This window comes from Dunckerocampus dactyliophorus, chromosome 1, assembly GCF_027744805.1.
Source record: "Dunckerocampus dactyliophorus isolate RoL2022-P2 chromosome 1, RoL_Ddac_1.1, whole genome shotgun sequence".
Classification (NCBI taxonomy): Eukaryota; Metazoa; Chordata; class Actinopteri; order Syngnathiformes; family Syngnathidae; genus Dunckerocampus; species Dunckerocampus dactyliophorus.
Window position 1 is genome coordinate 40,049,830 of NC_072819.1, and position 24,630 is coordinate 40,074,459.

The 24,630-nt window shown below is 42.7% G+C and overlaps 1 protein-coding gene across 10 annotated transcripts in view; it reads right to left on the bottom strand.

Annotated features, from left to right (window-relative positions):
- camta1a (calmodulin binding transcription activator 1a) overlaps positions 1–24,630 on the bottom strand; it is a 363,687-nt gene that overhangs the window by 13,558 nt on the left and 325,499 nt on the right. For 9 of the 10 annotated variants that reach the window (XM_054797834.1, XM_054797863.1, XM_054797815.1 and 6 more), the window contains 8 exons: positions 21,664–23,930; positions 14,190–14,316; positions 12,402–12,536; positions 3,448–3,623; positions 2,713–2,909; positions 2,537–2,615; positions 2,053–2,395; positions 1,467–1,936 (listed from right to left, as the gene is read on the bottom strand). In XM_054797834.1, the coding sequence (XP_054653809.1) occupies positions 1,467–1,936; positions 2,053–2,395; positions 2,537–2,615; positions 2,713–2,909; positions 3,448–3,623; positions 12,402–12,536; positions 14,190–14,316; positions 21,664–23,930 (3,794 nt within the window). Of the gene's footprint in view, positions 1–1,466; positions 1,937–2,052; positions 2,396–2,536; positions 2,616–2,712; positions 2,910–3,447; positions 3,624–9,297; positions 10,333–12,401; positions 12,537–14,189; positions 14,317–21,663; positions 23,931–24,630 lie in introns of those variants that run through there. The other variant, XM_054797873.1, reaches the window with a different exon arrangement.

A 24,630-nucleotide genomic window follows, 5' to 3' on the forward strand; every position in this document is an offset into this window, starting at 1 on the left:
ATTACTCAACTCTGCAACTAAAGTGATTTTTTTGTGTATAAAAGAGTAAAATAAGATTATTTGAACAAAAGTCTAACACCGAGTGGACACCGAGTTATGTACATTACATTTAAGAAAGAGTGAACTTCGGACGGTTGCTATGGGAAATGGAAGATGTCTCGAGCTCTGGTATGTTGGGTGTGCGTTTTGAAATGTTTGAAATTTGTGTTGATAACATTACCAAGGTCTATCCACGAGTTTGAAATTTAAATGTAACACTTGGGTACCCTTGATCTGAGCCATGCACATATGAAATAGTAATAATACAACAAGAACTTCATGAACATCAACAACAAATGTATAATGCTAATCAACAATTCTTTTGAGATGCCAAAACCTCTCCTGTAATCGCTGTTCTCTCGGATTCTTTTGAAAGCAAGTCCAGAATTGCATTTTGTTGCAGTCTTCTTTTCCATACTGGGCTCTTGATCCTTGTGGAGTGCTGTGGTGTTGCTGAGGGTTGTGGCAATGTACTGTTCTGGTATGCTAACTTCAGTTGGCTCAGCCATCTCCTGCAGGAGTGACACATTGGATGATTGATGGGGTGCAACTATAGCTCACTGCAAATACAATAATAATAGTAATAGTAGTGCAGCAATAGTGTGCTGAAAACAAATATGGAGAAATGGTATAAAATAGTAAGGAGAACGTTAGATTCCAAAAGTTTAATAAACTTTGATCATCTAGAGTGCTGTCCACATATGGCCATGTTGTTTACATGTTTATTTAGCTCACTGACAATTCCTGACCTTCGCCAACTGTATTCTGAATACAATAAACACTGAAAGCAAACACATTGTGTACTGCTTTACATGACTGATTAGAAAGCTAATATAAAACGCGAACATCACAGTACAATTCATGTGAGGAATGAAGCTTCTCCAATAGCTGCGTGAGCCAGCACGTTAGAACAAGTCATTTTAAAATACAACTTACAATGAACAGGCGAATGTAGACGCTATCTAATCATTGTCTAATCATTCATGAAATACGGTAGATTGCAGTGAAGTTCTATATCAGCGTTAGCTAGCGACATACAACAATTCAAAACATGGTGAATATTTACGTGGTTTAGGAAAGGATTGAATATCTAATAAAACATGAGTTATGTTACTGTGAAAATCAATAATTATGCTTAATTACTTACATTTATATGCTTCTTTCGGGCCGTGCCGTCTTGTCAGCGGAAGTGTTGTATCCGAGGAAATTTCTCCTACCCCTTCGTTTCAAGTGTGGTCCCCATGCAGACTTGGTTTCGAGGGCTGTACAACCCTTAGACCTTACCCCTTGATTTAAGGATAATTCGGACACGACTTGATTCTCGTGAATGCACAAAACCCAGGGGTAAAGGCTAGGATAAGGAGTGGAAATGGGATTCAGCCTAAGAATGGCGATTGGATGATTCCCTAACAACTCGTTCTTTTTACCTGCAGGTCATCCATCTGAGCAAGACAGTCCTGATTCTCCAGATCTTCCCGATAAGCGAGCATTTCTGCATCAGCCATGTCTCTATCTGCCATCACCAGCATGCCAAGCTGTTCCCGATGGCGTAACCGGGTAACAAGCTTTTCCTTCCCCAAGGTGCTGCTTCCGCTGACCCCCAGCCCCTTCCTCCCCATGCTGCTGCCGGAGAAACTTTCTCTGGGGCTCCATCTGGCTGTCCCCGTGCTACCTCCAATAGACAGGCCATTTTCTGATCCCTCGAAAGACTGGGCCTTGGGGCTAGAGGACAGCTTGTGGAGCTGTTGCTGCTCTAGGCTAAGAGGAACAGACATGGCCTTGTCAGGCCGTGTCTGAAACAGTTCTGGGTTGGGTTTATGCTTTTTAGCTAGTGGGAGATCTCTTTGGCCCTCGCTACTGTAATAGCTGGAAGGCTCTGACCTAGGCCTCCTCAAGTCTGCAAAACACACAGTATGTTACAATTAGCTGCAGAAATCCAAAGAAAACACTGACACATGAGAATTTTTTCAGGCAGCTTTTGATGTGAAGCCAAGTACAAAGGGAGCCACTTGCCGGGATTGAGGCTGGTGTTGCTGGATGTGGTTGTTGTGGTAGCAGGACCTACTCTCTTGCCACCGGGTGCAACTACACTCTCATTCGCCCAACTGAGCATCCAGCTGTCTGTTGTGGGGGTGTCAGGGGAGAAAGATATGCGGGTTGTGGGTGGTAGAGGAGCTGGTGGCTGCTGCTCCTCCCTCTGCAGCTGCTCCAGACATTCAGCGAGTTTGGTATGGCCACGAGAACGGGCGATCGAAAGTGGTAGGCGGCCCAGAGAATCTGGAATTGCCAGGGCCCGTCTATCCCATTTATACAGGACCACGGCTGCCTCCAGGTGACCTAGTGCACATGCCCACATCTGGCAAATCACACCGTCGTGAAAGAGCAGCAAGGAGACACAGATTAAGTGGATTTCATCAGGTCAAAATGATAAGCAACATTTTCCAGAAACTACTATGTTTTTATCATTAATCAAACCAAAGACACTCAGCTGTCCTACCAGAGGCGTGCAGGAGAAATGATCCACATTTAGAGGGTCCACTTCTAACTCCAAATCAATACTATCAGCATGCTTAGTGCTGGGTTGAAGACAAGAAAACAATTAGGTGGCATGCAACTCACATTAAAAACCCACATTAGAAACCGCATCTCTACAGTGTTGTATTTTTTTCTCACCGCCACTTGATGAGTGTTTGGATGAGTGTGGCGTAACCCTGGCCTGCAGCCAGGTGAAGGAGCGTCATGCCTCGGAAAGTCTTTGAGTGGATTAAATGTTTGGACTTGGCCCAGCAAGCTCGGCTCATCATCTTCTCACAAACCACCACAACACGGCTCTCAAAGGAGCTGCTGGCCTGCGTTTGGCCAGATACACACTGCCAAACACAAAGGATAACATTTTTATTGCTGGTTTTATATTCCCTGTTAACAACAGAGCCATCCATTCATCTCTGATTTGCGCATATTATTTTTGTTTTCTGGTACTGTTAACACAAGTGGTGCAAATCGCAGAATATCATGACACATTAAGCATTATTCAGCAAAGTAATGCTCCGAAAGACAAGGAAGACATCTGTAAGGAAGGTAATACAGTATAAAAAAATGAAAAATAACATGGTTGCATCAGTGGGTAAACGCTTCCCTTTGCTTAAATTACAGCACTCAGTCTTTTATGGGTCGGACTCTATCAGCATGGCATATCTTGCTTGGCTTTTCAATATTTGCCGACTCGTCCTTCATATCTGTCAGATTGTGAGAGCGTATTTTATGCATAGCAATTTTAGGTCACACCACAACGTGCCCATTGGACTTAGGTCAGGACTCAGAAGATGCCATTCCAAAAGTTACTCTTTCCTCTGCTGGCATGTAGTTGTCTTAATGTGTGATATGTGAGTTGCAATAGCAGCTGTTTACTTGGGTCTGGCTGTTGTTGTCTCCCCCTCCACCACCTCCCCCTGTGCCGGCTCCTCCTGTTCCTCCTCCAGCTCCACCACTCCCTGCAGTGATCTGTTGCTGGTGGCTGGCCATCTCTGCCATCCTCCTCTCCATCTGCTCCAAGCGCTCCAGGATGGACATTCTGAACTGGTTATCTGGCCAGGCACAGGCAGTGGGACACAGAGGAGAAGCATAAGTTAGAGCCAGTGTGCAAATAAATGCCTGACTTTGCTGTTATAACCGCACATACAACCTTGTATCCTAGCAAGATAATGATCATACAATAGGCACCAAGCTGCATCGAATGTGTTGGTTTAAACAAGCAGGAGATCTCCAGCAGCTTTTTGAACCATAAGCATCAACCATTTCTGACAAAGCTCATACAGATCCTGTATAATCATCATTAATCTGACCGAGAAGTGAGTGAGAACAAAAGCATTAATCAACTTCATTATAACAAGAGGCTTTGCCAAAATGTACCTCTAACATTCATCAATCACCTGCTAAGGAGCTCCCATCACAAAACTGCTGCTGTTTCCAGCTCCACTCCAACACATCCCAAGAAGATTACCACGCTGAGCATTGACGCTAAATCTGTCCACCTTTTCACACACAGCTTCAGACATGTGCTGCGCACAGCTGAAGGTCCTATCCAGCTCATTAAATGATATCTATTAAGGCCAAGGCGTCCCAACCCACTCCCCTTCCATAAGCAGGCATGGTCGAAGGAATAAGAGGCGACATTACTGATCAATCACAAGAGTCCTTGAAGAATCAGCCGTTCCATACAACAAGATGGAGGGGCATTAGCCTTGAGAGTGCTTACATGCTGCTTAGGAGGCGGTTAGTATGTTGTACCTTGCTATAGGTCAAACAGATTGGTTTTATGTGTTGTCATCACCTAGGTCTTCAACTATATGTACAGCTACTTTCCCCTCTCAAAATCTAGAACACTGTGCATAATTTAAGACCTAAGTGACTTCTGGGAAATTGTAAATTTATATTTCTTGTCATTAAAATAAAAAGTGAAGAGTGCAACTGGCTGTAAAATTGCTGGGAAGCTTTATGTTGCATTATGAAGCCCTTTGAGACCATCCATTCATCTATCCATTTTCTTCTGCTTATCCCGGTAAGATGGGACACTGTGAGGGACACGGTCAAAGGCCTTTTTCAAGTTAACAAAGCACATGTGGACTGGTTGGACAAACTCCCGTGCCCCTTCAAGTACCCTTGCAAGAGGGTGTAGAGATGGTCCAGTGTTCCACAACCAGGACGAACACCACATTGTACCTCCTGTAGCTGAGGTTTGAATATACTCCTTTCCAGCACTCTGTAACAGACTTTCCCAGGGAGACTAGGGAGTTGCACCACCTGTAGTTGCAGCCCTCTGAGACATTAAGCAATAACTCTAACAAGCACTCAAACTTGTGCAAGCAAACACTTGCAGGTATACATATATATAAATATATACTGTAAGCACTAACCCATACACACTGTGTTGTATATAGTGTGTGTAATGGGATGGGTACAGAGAGTCCACTGCAGTAGGGACTTTAGAAGACTGCATTAGCATTCCCCATTTAGCCACTACGAGGCCGTTTCTGTGGAAACCTGCTGCTGAGCGGTAACTAGGCGACAAGAACATGGCTGTGTGTGTATGGCCTGTCTGCTATTGGCTTATTGATGAAGGGGAGGAGAAGGACTCTGTACACAGGAAAAAATAAAAAAAATGAGGAGAAAGGCAAAACATGGGGGCAAAAAATGTATGAATCCTCCTTACTTTACGAAGGTTAACAATACTTTATTTCTTACACGTACTGTACAGTACGATGCACAGTGAAATTTCTTCTCTGCATTTAACCCATCCCTGAGGTGCAGTGGTTGGCAACCATGTTGGGACCGTGGACCATATCCAGATCTTGTGTCAGCACTTGTCAGTGTGTAGTTGCTACTGGTTGGGACCTGATGGCTCTCAGTGGGGAGCCTTCACAACATGACTTGGTGACATTTGCGCTTTACAGCAGTGGTTGCTCAGGAGAGCGCTAATGTCAGCCCTCCTATACGCAACAGTAAAAGAGGTCAAACAAGTGCCAGCCATGAACAGACAATCATAATGTCAGTGGCTAGTAAATTGCAGCACTCAGTGAGAGCGTGCTACACTGACAATATTGAGGTTACTTCCTCTCGTGCCGCTTTGTGTAAACCTGCTGTCAGATCAGCAGAGCAGCAAAACACACGTGTTTACAGCATCAACAGCAATATGCAGAATGATTAGTGGAGATAGTGTTTTGAGGTGAGTCAGTTGGTTGAGATAGAGAAATGCAGTGCAACCTGTCACCGTACAAGGCTGCGCTCTCCCTCTTCTCCAGTCTGACACAGGGCAACCGGGACATAGATACTTGGAGTGGGAGACAGGCTACTTAGCAGTACGCTGACATGTCTTTGTTCAGGCCTAGTGCTGCAGTGTGCTGCAGTGCAGATGATGTCATCTCCACCTGCTGCCTGCTGCTCTGAATGCGATGCACGTCCACTGCAGAGGGAGGATGGGGGATGAGACGAGTGGGAGGGGAGAGGGAGGAGACATGGAAGGTGAGCAGCCAAACAGAAGTGCATCAACACGGTGACATCGTTAACACCCTCCCACTCTGTGGTTAGTGGAGGTGCATGGTAGACGTGCTCATGCTCACACATTTAGGGCAAACTAAAAAGCAAGTGCATGGAGGTGGCAGCACATCCATTAATTTTATTTACAGCACAGGAATGATGGTGATTGGTTTACTGACTTAAGGACTTGGACCCATTCTAACTTTGCTCAATGAAGTGGGTAAAAATAAAGGTGAGAGCACCAACAGTGCAGCCCACTACATAAATCATTTTAAAGTACTTTTACAGTGGACTGCAAAACTACCTGACCTGTCCTTTAGAGAGTAAAACCTCTTTCATCCAAGAGATAAATGACTGAAGGAGCTGAAAAATACCACTTATCAAGTGTTTTAATGTAGTGGCCGTTATCAACATGGACGTGAATAAAAATCCACTTAATACTGGCCGACAAAAAGGCTTGAACATTTATGACCACTACCACAAAGTCATTTTATTGCTTGCCATGGATCCCCAGTGTAAGAAATCACTTGCTCTGCCCCGGTGGGAGCCACCAAACACTGACCTAAGACCCTTCTGACAAAGACTTGCCTAAGAAGATGGGCTCCATGTGGAAATTCTCCCGGTACTTTACTTATATAATAATACATAATGATACCAACTCGCATCTGATGACTTTCTCCTACCATCCATATCTAGTTGGCTTTTCTCTGAGGTCACTGCTCAAATATTATGCACCGTGAGCAGCCACAATATCATGATCTTGACAATCTTGACATGGTGGCAACTCCTCATGAGAAAGAGGAAAGATACTGGGTGAGATTACATGTAAGGCAGCAAAAGGTGGATCTGAGGTTCGAGGAGAGAAGGGGATGAGAAAAGAAGAAGTGGTCATGATATGGGTTGGTGACTTCAAGGCCTAGGTCTGGCATTTCTGAAGCAACATGTGGCTGCACGGTGGACTAGTGGTTAGCAGGTTGGCCCCACAGTCAACAGATTGAGGATTTGAATCTTCGTTGAGAAGTTTGCATGTTATCCCCATGTGTGCACTTTGGTTTCCTCTCACACCCCAAAAAGCAAAAGTCCATTGGGTCCTCTACATTGCCCACTGGTTTGTCTATATGTATTCTGTGATTGACTGGAGACCAGCCCAGGGTGTACCCTGCCTCTTGCCTGAAGTCAGCTGTGACAGACTCCAGCTCACCGCAGACCCTAATGAGGACAAGTGGTAACAAAAATGACTGAATGAATGGATGAATGAGTGAATGAAGCAACATCTAAGGCACTGTATGTTGCTTTGGAAAAGAGAAACGTAAAGTTAGGTGAAGAACTATATATACAAGTTCAACAAGTGGACAATTGTGCACTATATAAACAGAGCTCCATTATGAAAACATAAGCTTACGAGAGGTTGTTTTGAGGTTTTGAGGGTAGAGGACAGCAATTATAAAGAAAGTTTGAGAGGATAAAAACTAATGTTAAACTGAGCTTGATGATTTACTAATTAAATGGTAAACATTTGATCAAGGACATACTTAATCCTCAAATAGGATCCAGTGGCTTTTCACATTAGTCCAGGGAAGCATTTGACCTTTTTTTTAAATCTCTCTACAGCCAGTTTCTGACATTCATTAGGCATGCGTGTGACATTAAGCTGTTCAAATGGCCCACTTATTTTAAGGCCCAAACAGGTGGTACAATTGCAACATTGTCTGCTAGTTACTTTCACTGCTTCCACACTGGTCATGTGTTCTTAATCATATACAGACACGAAGCAACAGTAAACAAAGGGCACGCTGCGTGATTGCATTGCTTGTCCTGCAACAAAGACAGAACAGCTCTAAGCCTATTGGCATTTGCCCAGCTAAATAGGTCAATATGAGTCTAGTCTGAAAACTGAAGAGATAGATTCTGTCACAACAAAGGTAAAATGCCAAGAGTGAGCGCCATGGGGACTTACTGTCATCTACTATTGCACTAATACACTGCTACACAATTGGCTTTATGTCTCAGCAGCAGGTCAGTTTGACTTTCAGGTTTTCAAACAATATAACTTGCATGAATATACAGCCAGCAGAGCAGGGATACACACATGCGACACGTGTCGATTGATTTATGGTCTAATTTATACTTGATGTGATGTCATTAACCCTTACATTAACTTGAGCAACATCAACTAAACATCATGAAAAGTGCCTAAACTTGAACTTTGAACTTCATCAAGATCAGTGTATAACGAGCCACAACTGGCAACTTTTATCGGAACCTCTTAGACCTTCCTGCCACAGACTATGAATAAATAATGAATGTCCACCACTGTAAGACAGAAAGATTAAAAAGAAAACATAACTATTACCATAAAGTACAAAAATACAATGCCACAGATCATTCCGAATCAAACTTGAAATGAGGCTTGTGCTTCTGAAACCCTGTCAACTTTATTTTTGCAAAAATAAAAAAAAAATGGTTTTCAATAAAAATGTTAAAATGTATTATTATATTATGTCTCTACTTCATTTAAGTGCTAAAGACAGATAGAAAAGTTCAAAGTCGCTGTTCACAGCTTGGTGCTGAAATGCTCAGTGGTAACTTTTTGATAGATTGGTTGACAGATAAATAGACAGTAAGACAGATCGTTACATACATACATACATACAAAGACTGATATACAGTATAGAAATCTATATAAACAACATGATAATATATTCAGTATTTTCTTTTGCCCTTGCTCTAGTTAAGGATTTCCCTTACAAACATAAATTGGAGAGCCAGCATATCAATTAGGCTACTGTGTTGGACTCTAAAGTAACTGTTTTTCCAGGACCAAATACTGTAGAGAAGCTCCAAAGTTGTAAAAGTAAAGTGTCAAGGGTATAAAAGTAATACCTATGAGCTTGCATATCCATTGTAGCCATGTGATCTACTTCGTTTCCAACAGATGTAATGGCAGTGTATGTTACGTGATTGGAAACAGTTTGCAACAAGAAAACTAGAACTAATCTCAAAGTGAACTTAAAACTAATATTTTTCCTTGAAAGCATCCTACAGACATGAAGTGGTGAGGCAGGAGTTTTCTACTACATTCATCTCTCCTCACAGAGGACTTGAAGGTGCTCATTGTCCACCTGAGCCCAGTTACAGCACATAACAACAGCATGCATGCAACTTCCACTTCCTCTGCACAAGTCTACACAAACACAACACAAGACCACAGAGTAAACTTCTAACCTTCTAGCTTATTTTCCATCGGGCATAGTCCGGGGCAAAAAAAGAGAGAAAGAAACACGCCTTTTTGTTAAGGGGTGCAGGTGTCAGACACCGGGAACCTGACCCACGCCAGTCCCGCCATGGCTGCGTCTGTCTCACTCAGAATGCAGTTTGGTCACAGCCCCTCAAACAGTCAGCACGGTGTCACGCGTGGACAGAAGAAAACAAATATAGTACATCCGCGAACATGTGGACTGAATGTCAAGCTCCTCCACAGAGTCAAACAATGGAACAAGTGAGGGAAGAGAGCCGCGCGAGAGCTACTCCTCTTCCTCTAATAGCCCCCTCCTCCTCTTCTCCACTTCTTGCACCTCTCTCAGACACACACGCACACACACACTTAAGTGTTTCTCGTAGTTGCATGCAGTAAAATGACAATAAAAAAGATTGCAGGAGATGGTGTGTGTGCACGTGCTACCGGTAAACAAACGCCATTGTCCCAATTGGGGCTCTTCTACTCTCCACGCTTTGTTTAGTGCCATGACATTTAAAGCATCGCGATGTGTCAGTCTAATTAAAATAGGTTTATGTGAGCTTGTCTGCGGGGGAAAAGGAAATTGGTGCGTGTCTTTGCAGTAGTTTACGCAAACACCCCCCCCCCCCGACTGCATTGTGTGCCACGCCGGTTAAAAGCTGCTTAGAGTCGGCATGCGCTGCCTGCAACAGTCTGCACGCCGCTGCTTGTGTGAGGTTGTAACCGTGCAAATGTTCAGCAGTTTAGCGAACCACCCCCTCAGACCGGGCATACGGTTGTGTGCGCAAGAGATTATTGAAGAGTTGCGCACCGATAGTGGCTGTATTTGTTTCCTGCCCATGGCTCCCCTACCTGCAGTGCTGCAGAGAAAAAGCGCCCCTTCCCCCACTCTGCATTATGACAAATCAAGGCAGGCAGGCAGGCAGGCAGGCAGTAGTGCCATTAGCACATCACAGCACCGAGTCTTCCTCCTTGGCAAAGCTGCATGCGCACTAAATGCAAAGTATTATGTCAGCTGCCTTTAGGAATCAGGTGGCTGCACTTTGACTCCAAGTCTGTGCAGTCACACTGCACTGGAAGCTTCGCATGATCGGCGTGAGGATGACGACAACATGCGCCAGTGACACAGTCTGCCCTAGTTCTGAACAAAGTTATCCCACTTAGTGCTGCATGGGGTAAACCGAGCAGACAGCCAGAAAGGCTGGTTATTGTTTTTGAATTGGTTTCATTGTTACTGTTATAAGGTGTTCTCATCTACGATCTTGAATGGATATTCTACCTGGTCTGATTGAAGAGTTAAATAGTCATTTATAACATAAATAATGTTGACCAAACATTTCATGAGGTATAAATATACTGAACTAATTCACCAGCCACTTCACTGCACATTAATAAGATTCATTGCAAGAGCTGACTCATAAAATCTGCCAGTGCAAAGTTTATGAAGTTCAGTTTTAACACTGTCAGAATGGTATTAATTCAAAAATATGTCTGTTACCATGCACGTAATTTAGAACCGCACCAAATCATATTGAGGACTGTGTCTAATATTATGCTTTTCTTACTGTATGTAGCTGAATAAGGAAACTGAAATTTTAGAAAGTATGAGGCGCTGTGAGATTGACCACACAAAATGCCAAACTGTTCATCAGTGGTGGCAAACAAAGGGCTAAACTAAAGAAGGTATAGGGTGGGCTGTGTTTTCCCAGAGTCAGGCAGCTCCTCCTTAGCCGGTTCTGTGAATGAGCCAGTGAGCTGGTAGCGTATGAATGGCGGAGGGATCTGCTGGTTCTGCTGTATATGAGCCACCATCTCCCTCCTACTCCCTCCAGGGCCGTCTGCAATGCAGCTGTCCTGGGAGCCGGCGTTTCGCCATGTCCTACTTTATCCTGTCAATGCTCAGGCACTGCAGTAATGCTTTTCCTCTCGCACACACACACACATACACACACACACACACAAGCATTCATATCTACAGCGACTCGTGTGCTGAATGTCTCACAGTATGTGTCTGAGTCACAAACTCAACTTGGATACGGAATAACTCTGCATTACTAATCTGCAAGAAATCTTCAACCCTACAGTAAACTGCATTGCCTTTTTACTGTACCTTATTAAATCATAACAGGCGAAAAATCGGGTACAAGTCTGTGTAAACTGTAACAAATGTGTTGTTCAGCTTTCACTACAGCTACAAAAAGCATTACAAATAGAAAAAAAAGACAACGCTAACATGAATCTAAAATAATGCAGCATAATACAAAGTACAATGAGTGGTTGGAAGAAGTGAGAGTATAACCAATAGTAATGGAGCATACATTCTGTATGATCTGATCTTAGTCATATGTTGATGTGATCAAATATCAATAAAACAATACATATGCCATTTAAAGGTTGGTGACAGTTCGATTATATATAAATGCTAACAAGATGGCAAAGCTCAACATGTTGATGCCGACCATCACAATCTCTGCACACACTGTTACTGATGTGGAAAACCTAACTAAATTAGCCAAACTGGCAAAAACGACTAAAGAACCATCATGAATTATGGATCTAAACATACAATAAATAAATAGCAGAAACACAACTCATTGTAATTTTGCACTCCTGTTAAGATGAACAAGATGTCACACCTGCTGTATGTTCCCCACTGTATTTTCATTCAGACGTGCTACACACATTTAAAGTTGACAGTGAGTACAGTGCAAGTAAAAATCTCAATTTAACAGCCAACTATGCATATAGTGAACATTATTATATGGCTACAGGAGAGTGGAAAAGGTTGCAGTTGGTGGCCGTTTTATCTCTTTTATTACCAGGCCTATCCTGCAGCTTGCCTCAAAGGAAAGCTAATATGAATATAATGCAAATGTATGAGCTGTGAAATTATTTCAAAGCAAAGCAAGAGTGAATCTGTAACGCTTGATGATGAAGCGGAATGTAATCACAATGAACAATTTTAAGAAGTTCATTAGCGATTTGGTGATAGAAGGATTAGAAACAGTATAAAATGCCGTAGGGTAGTATCAAAAAGTGAGCTGGAGGAAGGTCAAATACGTTGAAGTAATAAAGTATGAGCGAGACTTACCATCCAGTGAGAGCCAGTCATGCTGAGAAGACGGCAGGGAGGGAAGAGCACGAGCCTTATACTCAAAAACCACAGAGTTGGAGATGATCTGGTTACTGACAGCCACTTGTAGTGTCACCAGACCTGTGTCATGAGCTGGGGAGAAAATACACACAGAAATTCTGAGAATATACAATTTAAGTGTAGAGTCTAAGTGTGCAATATGTACAATAAATCACAGTAAGACTGGTTCACTAATACACTCCTGATGAAAGTCCTAAGACCAGTTGAAAAATTGCAAGAATTGACATTTTACACTTCCAAGGCGGGCTGCACGGTGGTCTAGTGGTTAGCATGTTGGCCAACACAGTAACAGTCTGGAGATCGGGAAGATCTGGGTTCAATTCTCCCTTGGGCATCTCTGTGTGGAGTTTGCATGTTTTCCCCGTGTGTGTGTGTTTGGGTTTTCTCCGGGTGCTCCGGCTTCCTCCCACATTCCAAAATAATGCATGTTAGGTTAATTGGCGACTCTAAATTGTCCATAGATATGAATGTGAGTGTGAATGGTTGTTTGTCTATATGTGCCCTGCGATTGGCTGGCAACTAGTCCAGAGTGTACCCCGCCTGTTGCCTGAAGTTAGCTGGGATAGGCTCCAGCATGCCCCTGCGACCCTAAAGAGGAGAAGCGGTATAGAAAATAGATGGATGGATGGATCCCAAGGCGGTTTCCCAAGGAGTTTCAAAATGTAAAAAGAAGAAATGGGAGTGAGACATAGATTTTTTGAGTAAGAAATGTATTGCAAACAACCATTAAAGTGAAATAGGCTGCTCATCAGCTGATTAAAAGTTTAAAACCACAGCCTTTAAAATCCAAATCAGAATCAGCTTTATTGGCCAAGTATGCTTACACAAAGAAGGAATTTGACTTCGGTTAAATAAGCTCTCACTGTACATATGCACACTTAAGCAATAATTAAATAATTCAAACGTCCAATTGAGGTGTACAAAAGGGATAATAAATGACATTGACAATGGGTGTGTCATTAATAAAGTGGGATATTATACGGATTTGTAAAAAAAACGTATTTATATTAAAACACAGTATTTACATTCAAATGGCAGCTGGCTATGTGGAGATGTCGCAGGGGCATTGCTCATAACTGAAGGCTCTCCCTCATCTGTGTGGTAAAGACTGGGTTTTTTCAACAGGACGACGCTGCAGTTCACAATGCCCGCCTGACAAAGGACTTCTTCCAGATAAATAACGTCACTCTTTTGAATCATCCTGCGTGTTCCCCTCGTCTAAATCCAACTGAGAACATTTGGGGGTGGATGGCAAGGGAAGTTAACAAAAACGGACATCACTCCAGACAGTGGATGCCCGCTGTGAAGCCATCTTCACCACCTGGAGCAACATTCCCACTAACCGCTTGGAAACACTGGCATCAAGCATGCCCAAAGCAATATTTGAGGTGATTAACAAGAATGGCGCAGCTACTTATTATTGAGTCCTTTGTTATTATTATTTTTTTCTAGTTTGGGGATTTCGGGTTTCTTTGAGCTATGGCCTTAAACTTTTGATCAACCGATGAACAACCTATTTCAGTTTAATGGTTGTTTGCAATAAACTGCTCACCCAAAGTGTTTTTTGACTCACTTCCATTTCTTCTTTTTGCATTTTGAAGCTTTACTTACAACCTCCAGATCCAACAGTTCAAAATGTACATTTTTTCACTTTTTCAACTGGTCTTAAAATTTTGATCAAGAGCGTATTTTGGTAAAATAACAAAATTGACATTCACATCTTACCTGGGCAGTAGCAACGCAGAACTCCTGGTTGGATGAGAGAGGCGGGAACTGAAATCTGGTCGAACAAACAGCTGTAGTTTGAGCCTGCCTCTTGCCAGGGCCCGGTGATTAGCACTTTAACACCGCCCTTAAAAACAAACATGATCACAACCTTACCACAATAGCTCCTGGGCACAATATCAGGTCCATCTGCATAATCTAATGCAGGGGTCTCCAACAGGTAGCTCTGGAGCTACCAGTACACAGCCAGCTGATTTTGAGTAGCTCACCACAGAGTCAAATAATATGTGCTTGAACTTTTAGTATTTTTATAACTGTTCAATTCAGACATTACGCCTCTATTTAATGCCAGATTACCACTAAATAACATAAAGATAATGACCACACTGTTTTGAGTGGAGATCTGCTTCATAAATAAAGTAGGCTATCATTTAAATGTTGCCAGTCATGTAATTAAAACACAAATAGCTCGACTCTCCTTTCTTTCTGTCCATGTAGCTCGCATACTGATGAAATTTGGGAGACCCTTGCACTAGAAAAAAATTCAGACTGAAAATCAAAATGCAGATGAACAACTTTTTTTTTTTTCTGATGTTGTGATTAGTGTCGCCACGATTGGTCGGCTTCATCGACGTAACTGATCATGAAAAATCATTGTAATTCACCTCCACACCAGTCTGTGTGCTGTGTGTGCCCTGCTGACTAATCTGCTACCCATCCCCGCTCTCAAAGTTTTGATATGAAGGCAGGTGAGTTGTAATCAATGTGAGTTGTAATCAAGCATGGTGTTAATTGAAATGAGTCCTAGAATAAGTTCAAAAAGCGTTGAAAGTATGGGTGCACTTCACGTCAGCTGGTGACAAAGAGTGGTGAGTAGGCGTGATAAATTTGGATTTATTGCTCTCTCTTATCACTGCTGTTCAGTGGAAGTTCAACATGGGACTTCATGGTGAAGAACTCTCAGAGGATGTGAAAAAAAAATTGCCTTAAATTGCATCAAACAGACTAGGTCATATGAATACCAAATGTAATGAAACTAGAACCAGACCGATATATCGGGGAGATTATGACCTATCACAGATTAATCAATATCAGTGAAAATGTAGCCGATATGTGGCCGATATACATAATTTTTTTTGCTGTGCGGAGATCAGTTGCTCCCTCCTCTATGTCTGTCTGTGCTGCTCCCTGCTTGAATACCTGGCCCATCCCCCTCACACACAGACGGACGCTCTCTCTCCCTCAGTCAGCGGTAGGAAGAGAAGATGCGAAAAGAAACAACATTTTTTTTCCACCATGCCAAGTTGTGACTTTGTAAAATAATATAACACTACACTTTAGTGTCACACTGCCACACACCATTAAGACTATTATACAGCGTTTTAAAGTGAAATACATATATATGCAGATATATGCAGCTTCCCATTTCACTTCATACTTCCATGCAGGATTTCCAGGGGCTCAGAAATTCACAAGTTAATGTCTTCATTCAAACCATTTTGAAAATGTTCCAAGTAATGTTTTAAAAGCAGTTACACTGTTATATAAAATGTAGTTTATTCCTTTGTTTATAGTCAACTTTTTTTCACTTTTTAATGTTTGCTTCAGCATTTGTTTTTTGCTTGCAAATGCATTTTGCAAATACTCAGTGGCTGCAGATAGAACTCAATAGCCAGTAAATGTGACTAATTGATATTGGTAAGATGTTTTTGTGAATATCCATCCATCCACTTTCTATGCGCTAAGCCTTTTATAAACACATCATGTATTAGTTGCAAAACACCTCACATTAGCCTATGTATTATCACTTTCAGGCCAATGCAGCCACTTAGTATCAAATTAGTATCAACTATAGTATCAAATTGCAAGCTAATGACCAAAATGCACTAAATGTATATATTTTCATTTGACAGACAAAGGAGAAAAGTAAGGTGTGGAGGTGTTAAGTTAGACGCAACATGTGCAGTGTGCAAGTTAGCCAGGGCTTCAGCACCAGCAAAGCAAAGAACACTACAAATTTGTGTCAACACCCAAAAGTAAATCACAAAGAGGCTTGTCCTTATGTTGACAGTCTTACTAATTAAACGTCCTTATTTAAATGTGTTAGTCTTCTGCTTCTTTGCGTTGAATCGTATTTTGGGTATTATAAGAATTGATGTTCATGTGCAGTATATATCCTGTGTATATCAATGCTCTTTTTTCATATATGGGCCAATATATCGGTTATCGGACGATTTATCGGATACCAGCTTTTCTTCATCCCCCAATATCGGCATCGGCCCCAAAAATCCCGTATCGGTTCGGCTATAAATGAAACCGTGCACATTGCAGTTAAAAGAAAACAGGACCAAATTTCACATAAATAATAAAAAAGTTTGACTGTACAAACAATGGATGAACACAATCGGCTTATTTTTAAGTTAAATAAAACTGTTTCTCTGTCAAAATAACATTAAATAATAATTTAATAAGTGTCTCTTTAACAGAAACACTGCAACAGTACATCCTCTTAAAGTTTCACATTTTCTTGTTCTTGTTTTAGCTGACATTGGGATTTGCCTGAATTTGTCACACAATTCCTATTTTTGTTTACCTTTTGAGTAAGGTCTCTGCAGCAAAAGCACTCAACAACCCCGTTTTGCTCCAATATCCATACAATGAACACTCATTTGCTCGTTGCTGTGCTATAAATCAATGTGCCATGACTCTCGCAGATTTTTCATTCTGGGATCTAAGCGACATTATTTTCCGCGCTCTCACATGAAGCTTGTGTGGATACTTCCCCTCGAATTATGTGTGTTTTGTCAGTCTGTCGCATCACATTTGCACTTTTGACCAGCGCTACAGTTTCAGATCATATGACACACAGCTGTTTGGTCCTGGATTCTGGAAGAATGAATCATCTACTGCGTCCACAATTATTAGGCAGGCAATTTGTATTATTGATTATTAGTTTTATTATTTAACAATAACAGTGCTCTTGGTCAATCCAAAATGTTAATAAACCTCAAACTAGAATATTTAAAGAAGTGAAAGTGAGGTTTTGGCTTTAATTGAGAATATCTCTGTGTGCACAATTAGGGAACTATTAGCGTGCAGAATTATTAGGCAACTCAAAGGAAAACAAAAATATTCCTATCTCACTACTTTATTTTCATTTTTTAAAGTCAGAATGATAACCACACAACACAAACTTTACAAATAAATATTTCTGACATTTCCAAGAAATAAATTAAGACCACTATAACAACCCTTCTTTTCAATAACACGGAAAAGCCTTCCATCCATGGAGTCTATGAGTCACTTTCTTTGACCATCAACTTTTTGTGCAGCAGCAACCAAAGCCTCCCAGACACTGTTCAGAGAGGTGTACTTTTTTCTTCACTGTAAATCTTACGTTCAAGGGCCCATGAGTACTCAATAGGGTTTAGGTCATTATTTTTAAAGTCCTTTTTAAGACCTTTACTAGCTAGCCACGCAGTGGAGTACTTGGGTGCATGAGATGGAGCATTGTCCTGCATAAAAATCATGGTCTTCTTGAAAGATGCACACTTTTTCCTGTACGACTGTGTGAAAAAAGTGGCAGTAGGTTTGGGAGTTGAGTTTGAGTCTATCCTCAACCTGAAAAGGCCCAACAAGCTCATCTTTTCATAATTCCAGCCCTTACCAGTACCCCACCACCACCTTGCTGCCATCTGAGTTGGAGTGGCGCTCTCTGCCCATGGCTGATGCAGCCACGGGCCGATCAAGAGTCACTCTCATCTCATCAGTCCATAAAATCTGTCTTCAGATATTTCTTGGCCAAGTCATAGCCTTTCAACTTGTGTGTCTTGTTCATTGTTGGTCAACTTTCAGGCTTTCTTACCTTGGCCATGTCTCTAGCACTGAACACCATGTACCGTACTTCTGGACACACTACAGTTGTGGAATATGACAGCACTGGAGGATAATGGGTTCCTGGAGCTTCGCGTTTGAGTTTTCTCAAATATTTGTCAGTTAATTTGCATGTTTTTCTTTCAACACATTTCTTGCGAGCCTTTTGTGCACTTGCAGCAAAAACATTAAATGCTTCTGTGGTCACAGCCAAATATCTTGGCAATTTCTGCAATTTCAAGAGTGCTGCATCCCTATGAAAGATGTTTTAGTTCTTGACTTTTCAGAGCCTGTTAAATCTCTTTTCTGGCCCATTTTGCGAGAGGAAAAGAAGCTGCCTAATAATTGTGCACAACTAATAAAGCGTGTTGATCTCTTCAGGCCACACCCTCCCTCAGTACACACATGCACATCACCTGGTATGCTTAAACCCAATAGGCATTCAAGTTTATTCAGCTTGGGGTTGGAAAATATGCATAAAAATTAGAATATGTTCAAAATACTGATTTGCCTAATAATTGCGCACACGGTGTACATTGGTCTGTCCAATCACTTAAATGTTCCCTTTGCTCTATCAACTTTTCTTATTTTTGAGCAAGCCACGGTTCTCATTCGCAAGTAAACAAACTACTTCATTGGCTCATTTTGAGTGACGTCACAACGTTTGCTGCCACGTAACCATAATAACTGAAGTAATTACACCCGCAAACTGCCGCCATGATTGGTCCGCGAGCATGATTATATGTTGGCTGTCAGAAGATTGCACCTTGAAGATGATCTGCAGTATGTTTTAACAGCACAGCTTCCACCCAGAACAGGTCTTGCCATGGTCCACAAAGACGTTGAGCGCACATGCTCAGTGTCATATCCAGAGCCTGTTTGTAAAATAGACGTATGAGTGCTGCCGGCGTTGCTGCAGAGGTTGAAGGGATGGGGGTAAGCCGGTCAGTGCTCAAACGGTATGTCACACTCTGCATCAAATTGGTCTGCATGGCTGTCATCTCAGAAGGAAGCCTCTTCTAAAGATGATGCCTGCGAACAGTTCGCCAAAGACAAGCAGACTAAGGACATGGATTACTGGAACCATGTCCTGTGGTCTGACGAGACCAAGATAAACTTATTTGGTTAAGAGAATGTCAAGTGTGTGTGGCAGCAACCAGGTGAGGAATACAAGGACAAGTTTGCCTTGCCTACAGTGAAGCATGGTGGTTGGAGTGTCATGGTAACGGGCCGCATGAGTGTTTCGGGCACTGGGGAGCAACAGTTCATTAAGCGAAACATGAATGCCAACATGTATTGTGACGTACTCAAGCAGAGCATGCATTCCCACATGATAAGGAGGCCAAACACATCTCCAAGATGACCACTGCCTTGCTAAAGAAGCTAAAGGTAAAGGTGATGGACCTAAACCCTATTGAACATTTGTGGAGCATCCTCAAGCGGAAGGTGGAGGACTGCATGGTGTCTGACATCCACCAGCTCCATGATGCCATCATGGTGGCCTGAAAGAGTATTAAGAGGCAACCTGTGATGTTTTACTAAACCCCATGCCCAAGAGAGTTAAGACAGCGTTGGCAAATAGTAAGTAGACAGTAAATTTACACTGTTATCAAGCGGTACACTGACTACTTTACATTGTATCAAAGTATTGTTTCTTTAGTGTTATCCCATGAAAAGATATAGTATAATATTTGTTGTTGTGATATACTCTGTAAGAATGTGAAAATATTTTTAAATTTGCTAATGGTTCAAGTTTTGACATGAAAAAGTAAGACATGAAAAAGACGTCTTGTTGAGTGTGCTACCCGCCGCGGTAATCCATCCATAACCATGAATATGTCCCTAAAAAGAAAAATCTCCCAAGAAAATAGAGAGTTTAATTTTGAATGGACATATTCCTTTGCCTTCACTGCTAATGACGCCGGCTTACCCGTGTGCTTGACATGTGGCGAGGAATTAGCAAACACATTTTCAAAACAAGAACTTGAACAAGAGCTTTTTTACTCAAAAAGGCATACAGTACATACACTACCGGTCAAATGGTTTAGAACACCCCAATTTTTCCAGTTATTTATTGAAATTAACGTCGTTCAAGTTCAATGAATAGCTTGACATGGTCCAAAGGTAAGTGGTGAAGAGGTTACAAAAAGGGTAAAGTTACCCAAAACTGAAAAATAATGTGTATTTCAGAATTATACAAAAAGGCCTGTTTCAACAATTTAAAACTGCAGAAATGGAGGTTGATCAAGCCTGGGCAGTTTGTGTGACTAAATCCTGGGTGTTCCAAGTTCTGGAGTACTTACGACCTTCTCTGTCTGCATAAAAACAGTGTTCAGAACACGCTGTGGTACTATACCCTCGTAACATCAGTTGAACAACATTGTACTGGAGAAAGTAATTTTTTGCTACAAAATGGTAAGAAAACAGGGAATTAACAATGAAAGAAAGACAGACCATCTTAACACTTAAAAATGGAGGTTTTTCTTCCAGAGAAATGTAAGTGTTCTAAAACTTTTGACCAGTAGTGTAGTTCAGTGTTTAAATTATTGTACAGGTAAACATTTTTAAACTTTTAAAAGTTTATAAGCTGTGTAATGTTTTCCTTTACTGGAATTGGAGGCAAAATGGCTCTTCTGATGGTAAAGGTTGCCAACCCTGCGCTAAAACTGGCGATCACTGGACCTCAGCTGGTTTGGTGTTCAATATTGCTCGGAAAAGTGTTCTTACTGTTTCTTAGATAACGTGTTGACTTCTGCTTTGTATGGACCTGATGTTTCATTTTGTTGTTATTTTCTTATTATTTGGAATTGACATAAAAACACAGCAATATCTCCCCCTTGTGTTCGAAACTAAAAGTTGCAGGCTGCACTTGGGACTTGTCTCAAATACAGCGGAATGTAAATGGCTAAGGATTGCATTTGTTCAAGTTTGGTCAAAAAAATAAACGTATTTATAAAGCCACTTTTTCGTTATACGTCAATGTTTTGATCGGACACCTAATACAGTAAAAGATTATAATAATCTGTTTTGATTTATTCAGTTGTAATTGAACAATATTATAGTTTATTATTGTGATTGTAGTTTGCAGTGGTATGTTATGTACTGTAAGTACATCATACCTAGATGTGTTTATCATATTCTGTCCATTCATGTGGCTAAATAACTCAAATAAAATACTGGACATACCTGTGTGATGTGTGTGATGTTGCAGTTTTACACCGCTGCAAACTACTACCTCAATATAATACACGTTACACAGTCTATGGTCTTATTGCATCCTGCCACCCAGTGGACATAGTAGGGTATTACAACTAAAGACAAACGGACGGCAGGAAGCTTTATTTTGTTTTCTACTGCCATCTTGTGGACAGTCAACATAATGTGACTAACCATTCTCACAATAATATCGCAATGAGGACACCGGTGTAGTGTGTTTTGTTGTGCTACTTCATGGAGCAAATGCTGTAAAAGTACACTCGGTGATTCCATAAGCTATTGTTAAGTAGCATGCCATAATAGTGAACGTGTACTTTAATCAATGTTGGCCCTCTCTAGTCAAATCCAACATGCATTGGATTTTAGTATTTTATGACTTACACACCTCAGGATAGGACCACTCAGGAGAGTAGTCAGTAACGATGAAGAGCCTCCCGGTGGCCTGGAGCATCCCCAGAGTGCCGTGGGCGACAGCTGCAGAGACCACATCCGCTACATTCATGTACGACAGTGAACCCGCTTCCCCCGTGTTTCCTCCTCCTCCTCCACTGAGAGACTGGGGGCTGCAGCATGGTTGAAGGCAGAGCTCTGATGTGTTGTAGCCAGAACCCCTGGCCACTGCATCCTCCTGGCCCTGCGGTGGTGCCCCACCAGCGGTGTTTTGACCGTCAGAGCTGTGGGATGCGACGAGCTGGTGAGTATAGAGGCTCCCTCCAGTTGACATGGCTGTTCCACTGCCATCGACTGAAATGAAGTCATTAATGAGGTCAGAGAACTGGTTTCCAAAAGAGATGTCAAAGTGATCCAGACTGATCTCCATTCCTGTCCCCCCTGCTCCTCCATTATTAGCTGTTCCTCCCAGGCCTTGGTGGGCTGCAACAGTGTTATAAAGTCCCTGGACCATGCTAGCGCCTTGGAGGAGTGGCTGCAGCTGCTGCTGCTGAGGAGTGTGTGTGCTACCATCACTGTTTCCATTGTGAATCGCGACACCTTCACCTGGACCACCATTTCCTCCTCCTCCTCCATCAGACGCCTGCTGCATATAGTGCTCAGCACCACCTCCTTCTCCATTTCGTGACACACAGGTCTGCATTTGATCCCCTTGCTTAAGTACATTCTCTGCACCATTCTCTGTGGGTCCAGCCTGTCCTGAACTAACACCCCCTGGCTGCTCCATACCCACTACCTCCTCATGCTCAGTGCTGAGACCAGGGAATGCCCCCTGGTACTGTAGCAGCTGCAGGGAGCCAGCTTGGCCAATGGCATCTGTTGGTGAGCCTCCATTACAGTTGGCCCTATGTTGGGTCTGCTGGTGGTGGTGAAGGTGACCATTGCTGCCAGGAGATTCAGTCTTTACCACCTGCAGCCCCATATAGTCATGGGAGTTGTGCTCCATGATGTGTGTTTTCTGGCCCATGCTGGCTCTTCCCTGCTGAACCTGGCTGGATTGAGAAGCATCCTGAAGAAAGAAACTGGGAGAACGGTTCTGGTGTGGCATGTGAGGACTAGACAAGGCCTGACCATAGCTCACTGTAGAAGTGCTGGACGCATAGTCCTGCTTGGCATCAATTGCACTGAAATCCATCTGCTCCAGAGTGGTGCTCGGACTTAAACCCCCACCAGAAGGAAGCAAGGATCCTGCTGTGGTCAACGAGAGGCCACCCTGGCCTGAGCCAGCACCTTGTGGCACAGACACCCCACTAGCACAGTTCACTACTGCCCCCACCTGGTAGCCACTTTCCTTGGCCAGCTGCTGCTCAAACGATGTGTCCTCTGTCTTGATGTTCTTCACTAAAGCTGAGCTGAAGCTGTAGCCATTGTCTGACATTGAAGGGGAGGTCTGCAGTGTGTCGTTGGCAGTACCACTGACCCCGCAGGAGGATGTGGCACAGTTTGTCTCTGTCTTCATTGCACTGCCTCCATAGGTCTGGCCTTGTTTGGGGTTATTCAGGAAGCAGTCGGGGTCAAAGTTCATATTGGTTTCTGGGATCTTGATAGTTCCAGCGTCCAGACTGCTTGAGAGCACCAGTTCTTCAGACACTCCGGCGGTAGACAACATGGAAAGACTGTCTCCTGTATTCCCCGGTTCGCCTACTCCTCCACTTGGGAAAGCAAATTTGTGCCGATCAGAGAGCACCAAGCCCTGGGAGGTGGCATCTGCACCCATGAGGTGAGTGTTGGGGCCACCAGTTGGAGACATGCTATAGACGGGGTCTCCAGAAACATCTGAAATAAAGACCCCCTGGGAGAGGCCCGACATGACAGAAGCCACATGACTTATTCCTGTCACCACAGGGCTGTCAGCTATGTCTGGGTCGCTGTTGAGACCACTGCTGATAGACACAGGGGAGTTCTGTGTGGTGTCAGGCACCTCAACCTGGTTGGTGGACGATACCTCAGTGCTGTTCTGATGCAACAAGATGGGCTTGTGGACTTTCCCGTTACGTTTCTCCCTGGTGCTTCCTCCTCCGCCTCCTCCGCCCGAGCTTTTGCTTCCACCATGGCCACAGTGCTCAGTCTTCCCCTCTGACACGTCATTGTTTTGTACTTCAGAGTGAGCGTTGCTGTAGGCTCCTGTGCGGGGGTCCACTTTGGGGGAGATGATGCGGTGTTTGGCACTGTTGCATTTGTGGTGCACACTGCTACCTGCACCTAAGAGCAAACAGGAAACAAAGCAAGGGATTGGCGTGGGTGACCGGGGAAAGAAAGGGGAGGATTTGCTACTTTACTGTCCCACAAGGGTGAGCTACAATAGTAGTTCTTGGAAATATAACTTATTACTATATTTTCCTGAAAACATTGCTTGGAAACTACAAATTGTAGCTCCCTCAGAAATTTTGTGTCAATGCCGAGAGATGCTGTTACTGAGCAGAGATTCTAAAAAAAATTAAGCAAGACCGTCACTGCTGGTTAATATACTGTAGCACAGCCTGTCATTGCTGGATGTACAGGATAATACGTCCTCAAGGCTATGAACTGTATTGAGATGACCTCTAAAGAACACAAATACTGTATATTTAGTCTGCTAATATCTATAAAGACTTGCTTCCCAGATGTCAATAATGCCCATTTTCCAAACTATTTACTGACACGTCCTTAGTCTTCTTCAGTTCTTATCCTAAGAGTCACCAGTTCCTTATACAATGTATTGCCAAAAATATTCACTCAGCTACCCTAACGTGACACCCCATTCTTAATCCATAGAGTTTAATGTGACGTTGGTCCACCCTGCAGCTTTAACAGCTTCAACTCTTCTTGGAACTTGATTGTCCTGACCTCAACCCAGCGTATCCTTCGAGGCAGGCCTTCTCGTCCAACATCAGTGTCTGACCTCACAAATGCGCTTCTGTAT